This window comes from Clarias gariepinus, chromosome 16, assembly GCF_024256425.1.
Source record: "Clarias gariepinus isolate MV-2021 ecotype Netherlands chromosome 16, CGAR_prim_01v2, whole genome shotgun sequence".
Lineage (NCBI taxonomy): Eukaryota > Metazoa > Chordata > Actinopteri > Siluriformes > Clariidae > Clarias > Clarias gariepinus.
Genome location: NC_071115.1, coordinates 22,598,235 through 22,611,708, shown reverse-complemented (window position 1 = coordinate 22,611,708; position 13,474 = coordinate 22,598,235). Strand labels below are relative to the sequence as shown.

The 13,474-nt window shown below is 37.5% G+C and overlaps 2 protein-coding genes across 2 annotated transcripts in view; both read right to left on the bottom strand.

Annotated features, from left to right (window-relative positions):
- rab11fip4a (RAB11 family interacting protein 4 (class II) a) overlaps nucleotides 1-1,291 on the bottom strand; it is a 44,883-nt gene extending 43,592 nt beyond the window's left edge. Inside the window, exon 1 of the mRNA XM_053515433.1 lies at nucleotides 1,016-1,291. Coding sequence (XP_053371408.1) covers nucleotides 1,016-1,174 — 159 coding nt within the window. The 5' untranslated portion in view covers nucleotides 1,175-1,291. The remainder of the gene's footprint in view (nucleotides 1-1,015) is intronic.
- Nucleotides 1,292-4,632: 3,341 nt separating this feature from the next.
- coil (coilin p80) lies at nucleotides 4,633-13,176 on the bottom strand. The gene is made up of 7 exons (XM_053514037.1): nucleotides 12,891-13,176; nucleotides 8,480-9,791; nucleotides 7,768-7,857; nucleotides 7,012-7,059; nucleotides 5,244-5,313; nucleotides 5,070-5,158; nucleotides 4,633-4,808 (listed from the first exon to the last, which is right to left on the bottom strand). Exons 1-7 carry the CDS (start codon nucleotides 13,139-13,141, stop codon nucleotides 4,749-4,751), a joined length of 1,920 nt encoding a protein of 639 aa, XP_053370012.1. The 5' UTR covers nucleotides 13,142-13,176; the 3' UTR covers nucleotides 4,633-4,748.
- Nucleotides 13,177-13,474: the final 298 nt, after the last annotated feature.

Below are 13,474 nucleotides of genomic sequence, written 5' to 3'. Positions count from 1 at the left end.
TCAAAGGGATTAAAACACTAGTAAAAGAATTACCTTGGAAGTGTTAGGACTTTAACTGAGCTAACCTACATAACCAGCCATGTTCATAAAACCTGTCGCTGCACACAATTAAGAGAACAAACCACACTTTGATGGCACAAGCATCAACGAAGATTCCCTCGTTCAAAGAGGATATAACGCTGCACTGTTTAAAACCAGAAAGCGAGTAATTGATTATATTGCAAGACAATCTCTCCCTAATTGGAAGGAAATATCTTGTGTTGACCGCTGCAGGCCAAAATATGTGACTGCGTTCAGCTATGGCAATCTATTCGAACGTGATTGTCTTAATATGTCATTATTATGAAGGATCTTTTCCAGAAAGAATGTTCAAAAATAAAAAATGTTCATAGGTTTAAAGAAAAAGGTTGATAAAACTCATGTTGACATACTGTTTAAATGTATGCATGATGTCATACACCACACAACTGGTAATAATAATAATAATAATAATAATAATATAAACAATAATAATGTTAACAAGGAAACATTTGTCTGCTATTCTGCTACACATTTATGTACCCAAATCCAATTATTCACACATTAGTCAGTATGTATTAATCACTGCTTGGACTCATACCGATTATCAGAATAACACAAACTGGTCCAAGTGCAAAAAATAACAACACAACATTAAACAATTATTTAGGATAAGTACAATTAGGGCACGAAAATGTGTGTCACGTATACATGATCATGGCTTATATATTTTTTTAGTAAAAAAAAAATGCATGAAAAAATGCCAACCTGTTTGACTGAAATCTCTCTCTCTCTCTCTCTTAAAGACATACACAGATTCAATACAAAAAAAAACACACACACACACACATCTGTAATGGTCAATCATAAATGATTAATGTTATTTAATAATAATAATAATAATAATAATAATAATAATATAGCACAGATCACAAAGAGGAACAGAAAACACCAGCATTAGAGATAATGTGATGAATACACAGTGTAACAGTTTTACCTCCTTATCTGTTTGGCCGAACTGCCTTCCGAGATGCACGAAGTGTTCAACTCGAATAAATCCGTCCTCATCTTCATCACACATGTCGAACACTTCCTTCAGCTTCCTCACTAACAAAATGAGATGATCAGGCTGGAAAGATTCAAAGCCCTCCATCATTGATTTATGTCGCTTACAAACGGTTACAGAAACACGAGACAGAGAGCAGAAGTGTCACTGCCATCATCTCTGCTCTCTGTGCTTTAATGTTGGCCTCCTCATCATCACCAGTGGCAGCAGCAGCGGCGGCGGCGGCAGTGTCCTCGTCATCATCATCAGCATCACCAGCACCATATGATCAGAGGGAGGGGCCATGTTGTTGACGACAAACAGAGGCTCCGCCCACTTCCTGGTCGTCAGGAGCGCGCGAAAGCCTCTGCGGTGACAGGAAGTCGGTTAAACGCTATTTATTATGAATGCAATCAATTTGACATTGAGGTATTAGTATTTGTAACCATTCCAACAAGCAACACACAGAACAAGTTTACACAATAATTACACTGTAACATCTGTAAGATACTCGAACAAAACACAGTATTGGTATATTTTTATGTTTATACATTTAATACAGAAAATGTGTGTGCAAAGTTTATGCAACATGGAAGTGACCAATCTTGCTACCCTAAAAATTTCAAGTTGCTTCAGCCTTTTTGTAGAGATGATTTTATATGTACCCAAAAATGGCACATTTTTAAGCGGTATACTGTCTCACTTCAAACAATAATAATTTAACATGCAAGTTGTTTATATTTCCTGATGAGTATTAAAACTTAAATTGGTGTGAGCTTTTGAAACCGTAAGTCCTGTAAAGATTGTTGCTAAAAACTACAACAATTACAACAATTTTTGGGGAAATTAAAGCATTCCAAGATCCATTAAGGGTTTTCCACCAAATTACTAACCACAGTGGTTTTGTTTAAATACTCCAAATTAGACATCCACCTGATGTTATGTGACCATAAAACATAGAAAACTACAGTTTATTCAGTTAAAATTTCTTTTTGTAATCTGCCCAATAATTATTAACACATATACCATTAAAATTCCAGTGCTACCTCGGTGCTTTGATTGAGAGTTGTTTTTGGGTAAAAAGGAAAAAATCTAAATCTACAGTGTCTGTAACCATGTCAACTTCATGTTTTAATATCGTAACAGTTATGCTTTTTAGTATAATACACTTTTTCAGGTTTGTCATTTTATGTGAAATCTAAATTGGCCAAGGTTCATCTGAATGACAATTAAGAACATTGAAAGATTTAAATTCAAAAAAGTTATATAAGAAGACATGAAATTGTATTTAGCAAATGTGTTTCTGTTTATCTAATAAAAATATAAATGTAAGCATATTTGCAAAAAAAAAATAAGCATGGATCGGGGGATTAGAAGCATTAAGCATTATGAAAAATTCACTTTTTTTTTTTTTTACCACTTTTTCCATTTAGCACCAATATCAGGTTTTGGTTGAATATAAATAATTGAATCAAATAAAGAGTGAAAACGAAAATATGTACAATGAAAAAAGGCGGGGGGATTTGTTAGAGGGTCCAGTTAATGTTTCTTGCTGATGGTAAATTCCCGACATCTATGAAGGAGATGTATCCAATTTGCATATTATGCTTATTATGTGTTTTAGTGACAGGAGAACATTATTTTTCTAGGTCGGTTGTGAAAACAGAGAAGAAAGGTCTGGTTTTTAAGTTTTTTTTTATTTGTGAATAAAGAACTTCCTATGTAATAAAATGACATTTACAAGAAAATCAGCTCTATTATAGATATGTTTCAACATGCTAAATATAATATTATGGGTAAAAGGTCTTGTATTTTAGTGATCAAAAACTGTTAATTAAATGAAATCTGTGCCCATGCAATTAAAACTGTAAATCAAACCAAATAAAGTCTACTATGTCTGAAAATGAAAAAAAGTGGCGATGGGCATGAATGGGCCTTCCGCATTACAGGCAATATACCTACAGTGCCACTGAGCCACCAGCACCCCATTTTCTATCATTTCAACATTTGTATAAATAGCAGCACACAACATATGGGCCGTATGCCTCCGAGTTAATTCATTCATGTATCTTGTATACTGCATATCCTGTGTACAGGGTCTAAGCAGCCTTAGTAGCCTGGAGCCTGTCCTTGGAGACTTTGGGCACGAGGAGGGCTACACCCTGCACAAGGTGCCAATCCATCGCAGGGCATATACACACACAAAGACACTATGGGCAATTTTGGGAACGCCAATTAACCTAGTCTGCATGTCTTTGGACTGTGGAAGGAAATCGGATTAACCTGGGAAAACCCAGCACACACAGGGAGAAAATGCAAACTCCACACAAACAGATCTGGGGTGGAAATCAGCCCCTCAACCCTGGAGGCTGCCGTCCCTGGGTTAAATTACTTGTTATTACAGACCTTTCCAATACCTTTTAACTCATTTTAGACCAGACTGTAATAAACAACAGGGGCATTTCTATATGTAAGCAAGTTGCTTAGGCTCAATGGTGAAAATGTTACCTGGTCTGTTTTTTTCTTCCAAAATGGCAAAACTGTAGTGTACTCTAAAGTGCTTAGGCCCCATACAGAGTATCCTGATGGAAAACCTGGTTAGGGAACAGCGATCAGCTGAGCGCTTCATCTGTACTAAGCTCCCTGACTTGCACTTAATCTACAATAAGCGGTGCTGGACCAAGGCCCCAACAATGGACTGTGCTCTCTGTTGGGGTCAGGAAACCGATTCCGCTCCCTGAAGGCCAACACAGAGAGACTGAACTAACCAGAACTCCACATGCGACTCGTATAGGACTGATTGTTTTCTGCACACGTGTTGGAACACACCAAACCAACCACACTGAACAGTTTGCACAGGACTAAAGTACACAAAACATATATTGTATGTTGCACATTTCTGATTATGTTAACATTCAAAATAGGACTGCTACTGCACTACTGTACTTTAAAGACAAACAATATCATTGCTGCTTATCATGCTTTCATTTCTCACTCCATGACCACTCTGTACAGCTGCTGTCTGCACATTCCACATACTTTATATAGTTTATTTATATAGTTCTATCCTTTTTTTACATTACACATTTCTGCTTTATTTTATTGTAATAAAATTGAAGATTTTATATCTTATTCTTTCCTATTAGCATTTTGCCTTCTTACTTGCTTTTTACTTGTCTTGTAAGCATTCTGCACATCAAACTGTGTATGGTTGTTTATGTGACAAATAAAAATTTGAATTTGGTATAAGGTGTAGTAAGCGCTTAAATTTCATCCCCAACATGTTTAATGGGATTGAGTAAAGGACATTCTACAGAGTAAAGGTAGATATGTTTCAGAACTGTGTTTAGAATTGACCATTGCACATTTATGGCCAAACGATTGCCTGCAGAAAAAAAATCAAGTTAACGTCAGTGGCGATTTCATATACAGTACACAACTTATCCAAAACGAATTCGGAAAGTCTGATGCCATCCTTTTCAAAATGCCAAATGTTTACGTTAGGAGCACTAAAGTACTTCTTTTAGACCCTTTTAAATACATAAAAAAAAAAAAAAAGCCACCACAAGTTTGTAAAAAATGGAAAAAAGATATTTATTCAGTTAATATGCACATTCAATTAAAAGGGCATTGTAATACAAAAGTGCTACTTAAGAACAAAATGAGAAAGTAAAAATTTTCCCCCTCAGTCTGTGCTCTGCACAATAAGCCGGGGCTCGAGCAGCGACTCCCAACGCTCAGTCAGCTACAAAAGACACAACAAAGATAGAACTGTTATCACACTCTTGCATTCACACTTTATGCCTTTTCACAAAGATGCTGCTGCTTCACCTTTAATTGCTCGTCCTGCTAGCCAAACTTCTGATATTTTAAAAAGAGAAGTTTGTCGAAGAGTGAAGTGTACAGTACAAAGTGTTTTCTTTACACCAAATGTAAAAATAAATAAATAAATAAATAAAAACATTCTTAGCCAATAAAAAAGGGGTATCCAAGATGTGTGTGTTACCTGACAACCGGTAGTGACTGCGTATTCCACTCTTTCAGAGCCGTCTGGGTTCTGATACACCAAATCAAATTTCCCAGGTTCAGTTCGTGCTATGAGAGACACACATATTATAAACACACTAAACACAATGCACATTATATAATGGACACCCAAGTATACATTTCTTGTACCTACCTTGACTTTGTGTGAGAAGCTCCAGCTCAACCATCTTAGTGCTGTGATTGATATCAATGATTTTTCCTTCCTGGTAAATACAAACAAAAATTAAGTAATTTAAAAATACAGATCAGATGGGATGACTTAATCAGTGCGACATTGCCACTATTGGCTGTTTCTGTTTACCATAAAACCTTCAAGAAAAATCAGACACACGCAAACATTACAGTTGGAAGCCTAGTTTTTATAAAAATGTCTGTCTCCTTTGGAGACATGAGGAAAAGCATCTTAAAGCAGTAAAGAAGCAATGTAGAGACGTTTTAATGTGATATTGAAACTGACAGGCACAAAGGCCACGCCATCACTGGGACAGAAATTTCATGCATGTCTATTCTTATTTAAAGCACAACACTGAAACCAAGGGTCAAAAAGTGTTGGTTCTATCTATAACAGCAATGTTTTCTTTCTGACGATCGTGCTGGTTGTAACTCAAATCACAGAAGCATACTGATACATTTGGTGCAAAGTAGAAAGATATAATTTCTATTAGGGTTGTCCCAATACTGACAGCAGTATCAGGTGTCTGTATAATATCGGGGTAATCTACTCAGAATATTGTTTTCTATACTATAGTATTGCACTGGCTCTCACTACGTTCACGTCAGCAAGTCAAGTTAGGGTAGTTTAACGTCACCAAGGAGGGTAGTACAGTATATAGGGACATATGAATGACCAAATTAATAAACTTTTTTACATAACATCATTTATTCAGTACATGGCATGCATAAATAAATGTACTTTTTTCACATCCATCATTAAAACTAAAATGTTATTTTACTTACTATAATGGTGTGTTACTGCACATGTTACTGAGCAGACAATAAAATCATATCATGAAGTCCAGCTAAAACTACAGCAGGATCTTCTGTCTCTACCTCCATCTGTCTCACGTCACACGCTGTTTGTTTTTTGTCCTTCTTTTTGATTCAGTTGCACCCTTATATTAATTTCTACTTCTTTTATTACTTTTCCGGCACTAAAAATTCTATTTCATCAACCTACACTATAGAAGAATGTGGGTTTATACATTACAATAAAAACTAAGATCAATAAAGGTGTAACATGGAGTGATTGTGGTGGCGGAGGCATGGTCACGTGTGACGGGAGTGATGGTCATGTGAATGGAAACTTGTGTTAGCCATAAATAGACCAAAATGGACGTCTCAGAGGCAATTCCCAACTAAATGACTTCATTGCAATTACAAAGGAGACAAAGTGTTGTTTAAGATGACATGATCAGAGGAGTTTTCTTGCTGAAAGTGCTTCTGTGACTGACCTTGAACGAGGTTTGAAATGCAGGTGACAGGTTGGTATAATTACCGATTGTTGGAACACTGGTGATGACACATAGTTAAACATCCCAGTGCTCTCTCTCTCTCAAATCATGAAATTACTCAGTTAGAACTAATGTTTATGTGATAATTTTTTGTTTTTTATTAAAATTCTCAAAATGTGTTCATTCTTTGACACAATTTCGTTCCACTGTAATGATACGCAGTGTCATGCTTTATCTGATGTTTTTTTTTTTCTTGATATGGGTTCATCATGCCGTTTAGGTTAATGTTAGCTGGGTTAAATTAAGCTGAAAATTCAAAACAAGTGATGTTTGTTTCATGTATGTGTAGATGGTTTAAAGTGGTGTAATTCCTAATAGAACTGTGTTTTTTTCCTAGTTAAAGCACATGCTAGGTGTCAATGCCAACATGACAGCACTAAAAAAACCTACTTTATAATCCGAGACCTCTGGCGTGTAGTTCTCTGTAAGCTCTAAAAGCTGTAGGGGAAAAGAAAATGGAGCAGTTCAATAAATAATAAATGTAAGCAGTGTGATAAATAAAACATCTACATCATAAACCGACGACCCTTTTTTAACTTCATTACAGTTACTGAAACCTCAGACATGTTAAAGCTGAGCAAGGAACTTAGGTATAAATAAAATTTTAAAAAAGTATAACCTTAGTTCACTAGCTAAAATAGCGTGAGATATTGATGGTAACACTTACTAGAGAACCAGTATAAAATTGTATTAACTGTAAATGTAAATTTCCAAGTGAATCAAGAACAGGTTACAGGTTTTATTTTTATCTGGACTTGTTCCATTGATGTCATCGAAGTAGCATTCCTAATGTTCTCTTGAACACAGTTTAAGGGTACACAAGTCAACAGTTAAATATGTAGCAATAACATCTTAATCGGTTAAAATGAAGCACGCACATAGCACTGCAACAACCGCATTCATCCAAATACAAAAACAAATCATTGAAGAATAATCAAATCACTTTAAAACACATGACTGAGACAGCAGATATCTGATGAACTTACACATAAGCTGCCCTCTTACAAAATTGGTGCCTGCTGTCAGCTATCAGTGTTCTTGGTTGTGTTCACGATAAAAACCATAAAAGACAATAAAAACCTTGAAAATGCAAAAGGTTCAAGAAACAAACAAAACAAAAAAAAAGAACCCACATACACAATTTACCTTAAAAACTATTTTCTGGCCCACTGCAGGAGGAGCAGCAAGGAGAGGCAGAGTGCTGTAATCCAGCTTTGGCCTCGGCTCTGGAGGATTCTGCAACACACATGCACACACAACCTTTATTGGCGAACGTAATCTTATCCGTATAAACCTAAACAGGAGGTTCCTTTATGTCAGTTGGATATAATTATGACTTTTCTTAATTTTACAGACGCAAACCAAGAAGCACAAACTTGACATAAAAAGTTACCATGTGTGAATTTGATTCTCCTTGCTACGAGAACCACTCTTTCCCAATTTAAGTCCTGGAATATGTCTGTGCCACCAAGAAAGAAAAACTCCATAGATGTGATGACCTGGTCATTCAGTGCATCAGCTGATTTTATTTTATTGCCACATAATGTTGCTGTGCCCTCACCTGACCAACTGAAGCAACCCCAGATTATAACACTGCTTACAGAATCTTGTACAGTGGGCACTATGCATGATGGGTGCATGTCTTCGTGTGCTTCCTTTCTTACCCTAATGCCCATCACTCTAATACAGGGGCAGTCTGAACCACATGACCTTTTGCCATTCCTCCATAGTGTAATCGCCCTTTTTCTGATTAGCCTCACTAACAAGTGTCTCATCACATTGTGTGGAGAGATGCTCTTATTTTTATTATTTGGCCCCGAGTGTAGATCACATAAATGTTTTTTCAGCTTATACTCACCTGCAGCACCAAGCTTTTATTAGTCTGAATCTCTTTCTGCTTTCTTTGGCCCTCATTGTCATAATCATAATGAAAGATCTGTTTCCAAGGTGTTCCCCTGGCCCTGCCAAAGCCACCTCTGACCCCTCCTCGACCTTTAGCCTTGTCCATAATCCCACGGCCCCGCCCCCAAGGAGTCAAACCAGCCATGAGTTGAGGATTCGGCCTTTTTATCAACAGCTCTGTGTCACTGCTGCTCGAATCAGAGGCCTCTGCTTTGTCTTCGGTGTCCTGGAGCCTTGTTCCTACCGGAGTGGACAGAGTCGAAGTGGTACCGCCGTTTTCACTCACAGCATGCAAGTCTGAGCATGGCTGCGTTTGAGCTTGTGACAATTTAGAGGGTTTGGGTGTTGCAGGGAGGTTTGTTTTGCAGGTCTCGGCTTCAGACGATGAGGACGAATCTGAAGAAGTTGGTGTTTTAGATTTTTTGGGGATCCCAGGAGGTTTTTTAGGTGTGGAGATTTTGCTGGTCAAAGATTTTTGCAGACCTGGAGATGTTTTCCCAGAGGTACTGCCTTTTCTGGAATCCTCTTCTTCCGAGGAGGATGAAGACGTCACAGTTCGGGGTTGTGTTTTCAGGGCAGGGTTGGTGGATTTTGTAGGGACCTTTGCTTTTCTGGTTACTGCTGGAGCTTCATCATCTGATGAGGATGAATCTGAAGAAGACTGTTTTTGTGTTTTCTTTGCAGTCAAAGAGTTTGTTATGGATTTTGGTGATGACTGCTCTTTAGGTGTTTTAGTACTGTTACATGTTTTTGAGCTTGCACTAGGTTTTGGAGACTTTTTCACAGTAACTTTTTCGTCTTCTGAAGATGTATCTGAGGAAGAGGTTTTTCTTGCAGCAGGTGGTTTGGATGCTGCAACTTGTGCTTGTTTGGATTTGGGTGGAGGTTTTTGAGTAACCTCCTCACTGCTGTCTGATGAGTCCGAGCTTTCATTTTGCGTACCTGATGGAATTGCTTTTCCATTAGTAAGGACAGAAGGCGCAGAAGCTTTCTTGCTGCTCTTGTCTGTCTGGGACTTCGAGGACAAAGGGTCTTTAGCAGGGACCGTGGTTTTTGATGCATCTCCAGACTCTACCTGCTGCTTTTCCCCCTTCTTTTTCTTTGCTTTGTGCTTTTTCATTTTCTTTGTTGCACCTGTTGGCAGGGTGAAACCATTTGTCTCGCTCAGTTCTTGTCTGTTCTTCTTTGTTGGTATTTGGGACATGCCTTCATCCTCTCTGAATCTTTTTTTCCCTGCATGTTCACAGGATACACTGGACACCTTCACCCTGTTAATGATAAAAAAAAAAAAAAGAAGCAACTCAGATACAACCACAGTTAAAAGACGGCACTATTGGCCCTGAGGGGAAAGGGTCATGAAATGTGTAAGAATAAAAATTAAGAAAAAAAACTTTTCTAATTGCATGAAGTAATTACTCATGTTCACTGTTATGCCATATGTTCCATGGAAGAAAAGAGATTCAGATTCCTCTTCTTGCTTGGCTAACATGCGTGTTCTTCTGCTATTGTAGCCAATCTACCAGGTTCAATGTGTTCTGCTTTCTGGGATACTTTCCTTTTCACTATGGTCATAAAGAGTGATTACTTGACTTATTTGAAGTCTTCTTGTACACTTACACTATTCTAGACATTCTCTTATGACCTATTTCATTAATGTGGACGGCATAACTGTCTAGATCTGTGAATCACAGGTGGACTTTGGTATATTTTCAAGAAATGTAGACCATATAATTTTTGTATAAGTGGTGTTAAAGTCAAAAACAGGACACATGACTTTTTTGTGACTGAAGGTGTAAAACATGAATGATGATCCCGGTTGAGGTGGCTCAGTGCCCACTGCAGTCATTCCAATGAACAATGAGCAAGTGAAACGCAGCTTTATTCTGTATACAGGGTTGCTGGAGGCCTGGAGCCTATCCCAGGAGACTTGCCCTGTGCCCTTCCATTGCAGGGCATGCACATAAATACTAATTCACACTCATTCACACACTAGGGGCAATTTAGAAACTCCAATTAGCCCAGTGGTTCTCAAAGTGTGGGGCGCGCCCCACTAGTGGGGAATACAGACATAACAGGTGGGGCGCAATTAACGGGAGGGAATTAGTGGAAAATAATAGGAAAGTACCTATTATAATTCATGCTTTTCTTTATTGACAATAAACATCGGACACTCAAAACTAAACAATCACTGCAAAGAAATGGATCATTAATACAAGTAAATTAAAATAACATCAGAGAAAAAGTGGAACCATAGTGCAACAATAACGGTTTAACGTCGGCATGTTAATTGCAGAGGAACAATATATAAGAAAACATTCGGTATTATGTATGTAATTTCATTTATTCCAATGTGTATGCTGATGTTTCTGTATTTTTTTAGGCAGTACTAGTCTGGCATTTCTAGTTTCCAGTGTGGTAACAAAGTTGCTTTTTGATCCTTCAGGCGCTGAACAGAAGGGAAGATCAATATCGTTCTACGCTTTTTGTTGCTGTGCGGCATTTTGCGATGATCCCTAAATCATTCGTTGTGCCATAGAGAATAAAGGTGTTTATGCTTTTAAACTTGTATAATTTAAGGCGGATGTAGCTGAAAGACAATGTAGAGAGGAAATATATCTGGGTATCTTATTCGCGGGTTTATTTACGCAGCTATTGAATTTGGAGATGCGAATATCAAACTAACTTTACCGCGGACACAAACAGGTGTTATGCGCTAAAGTGGCCCCTGCCACGGATTGCCCAAACCCACCCCCCCTCCCCCAACACATACACACGTAATCTCTATCAAATATTATATTAGGACATACATTCAAAGGTTTATTATTATCAAATATATTATTACTATTATAATTAACCCTAGGCACGTGACAGCTGTCGAGACGATTAATACAAATCCCCAAAAATGATTATTTTACGGCACATTTATTTTGTAGGGGTTTGTCAATGTACAAATAAATTATTTATCACAAATTACACTAAATAAATATTGTTTGTGGTAAAAAATTAGAGGAAACGATTTTTATTATAAAATAAACAATATACATGTTGTATATGAAAAAATATATATAATTTATATATTTTTCCCCTATACAAAATTTTTTATATATAAAAAATAATTATAATATATATAATAATATATATATCTGTATATATATATATATATATATATATATATATATATAATATAATATTTTACAATTAAATTCGTTTGTTATAATTTGTAATTTGTAAACCATAAACCTATGAATTTATGTTCTAATATATTATTTGAAAGAGATTATGTAGGGGAGGCAATCCGTGGCGGGGGGGGCATTTTAGAGCATAACACCGGGTCAGTAGCGTACTGTATGTAGTGAGCATAATAACGTCAATGGATACATTTGTTACATGGACCACAAAAAAGCAGGTGATTCAGCATCATCAGCCTAATCAACCAAAAAGCCTATGAAGAAGCCTATATGTTGCGCTTGGATTCATGGTGGTGATGGTGAGGGCAGAGGAGAGAACTGTGTGTGTTTTGTGTCTTAAACCGCTGGCAGCAGACAGCATGAGACCCAACAAAGTAGGAAGACACTTAGAGACAACACACCCCAGTCACGTTAATAAGCCACTCAACTTCTTTGAAAGAAAGCTCTAGATAAGTGACGAAGTAAGCCAGTTATAACAATTGCACATGTATTTTATCTGTTTTGAACTTGCCGTTATTTGATCTTATTGGTTTAGAAATTGATATTTCAATAAATAGTACACTTGGCCGTTTTCGTTATCATTTTGTTGACAAGTGGGGCTTGAAAATTCGCCCACCCCCTTAAGTGGGGAATGACAGAAACTGTTTGAGAACCACTGAATTAGCCTAATCTGCATGTTTTTGGACCCAAGGAAACCCAACAAGAAAGGGGAGAACATGCAAACTCCATGCACACACTGGAGGCAGGAACTGCACATGGACCCTGAAGGTGTGAGGCGTCAGTACACCACCATTGTGTAATACACAATGATTTGAATAATTGCATAAATGTGTAGGTGTTCCTAATAATTAATCTCATTATTAAGAATTCTGTAGTTTTTTTTAACATTTAAATCTTAATGCTCGTTTTTGTCATACTGGTGGGAGGACTACACTTGTTTTACTTACCTTATGGTTTAATTGGACCTGGGAACATTAAACCTCAAAGACTTCCTTAGGTTTGTCTTAATAAAATCAGCTCCACACAACTTAAGAGTTTTCGGTTTACTATGTGCTTTCCTTTGAGTAAGAATTATAATTTGCATAAACAACCCCAATTAGACATGAATCCCATTTACCATGGAAACAGGAATCATTCACATAGGACTTAATCCAAAAGAATGAGAATGAGTAAATTTACCTTATACTGTCATTATCACGGACCACATAGATGCTCTCTGTAGGGGGAAGGAAACAGTTCTCAATGAACAGGTCCAACCCGGTTTTGCGGCTGTAGTCGAACTTTTCTCTAATAACACTGCATAAATCTGCAACAACGCGACATTTATTCAGATCCACCAGCACCCAGCTCATGCGGCAGTCGGGCATGGAGGGAGGAGGGTAATCAAAGTACAGCTTCACTCGCACCGCGTTTAGACTGGAGGCTGCCATGTTGCTGTACGCACGCAGGAACAGCTTCTACATACGGGAACTTGCTGATGACGTCACCGCGACTGGCTGCGGAAGTGAATCTCCTTCATTCATTTTAGTCAGGGAAGGCTGTTCCTCACACCTGCTTCATTTTGGCGCTATAAGAGTTGCCTCAGATAGATTGCGCATATGTGAACAACAACAAACAAAACTTGTAAAGGGACAAACACAACAGTCTCAGTTTACTACACATTTGGCTTTATGCTAGACTAGCTGAAGTATCTGTTGACAGAAAATGTGTTTTTAGCAACAGTTAAAAGGTTAAAGCTAAAAGGTTTTGTCTTAAAACGACGC

Excerpts from the sequence above, each read along its gene's own strand:
- coil (XM_053514037.1), bottom strand. The coding sequence starts at position 13,141 with ATGGCAGCCTCCAGTCTAAACGCGGTGCGAGTGAAGCTGTACTTTGAT. Across the intron at positions 7,858-8,479 it reads ATAAAAGCTTGGTGCTGCAG|AATCCTCCAGAGCCGAGGCC; the intron begins GTGAGTATAAGC and ends TGTGTGTTGCAG. Across the intron at positions 5,314-7,011 it reads CAGAGGTCTCGGATTATAAA|GAAGGAAAAATCATTGATAT; the intron begins GTAGGTTTTTTT and ends TGTATTTACCAG.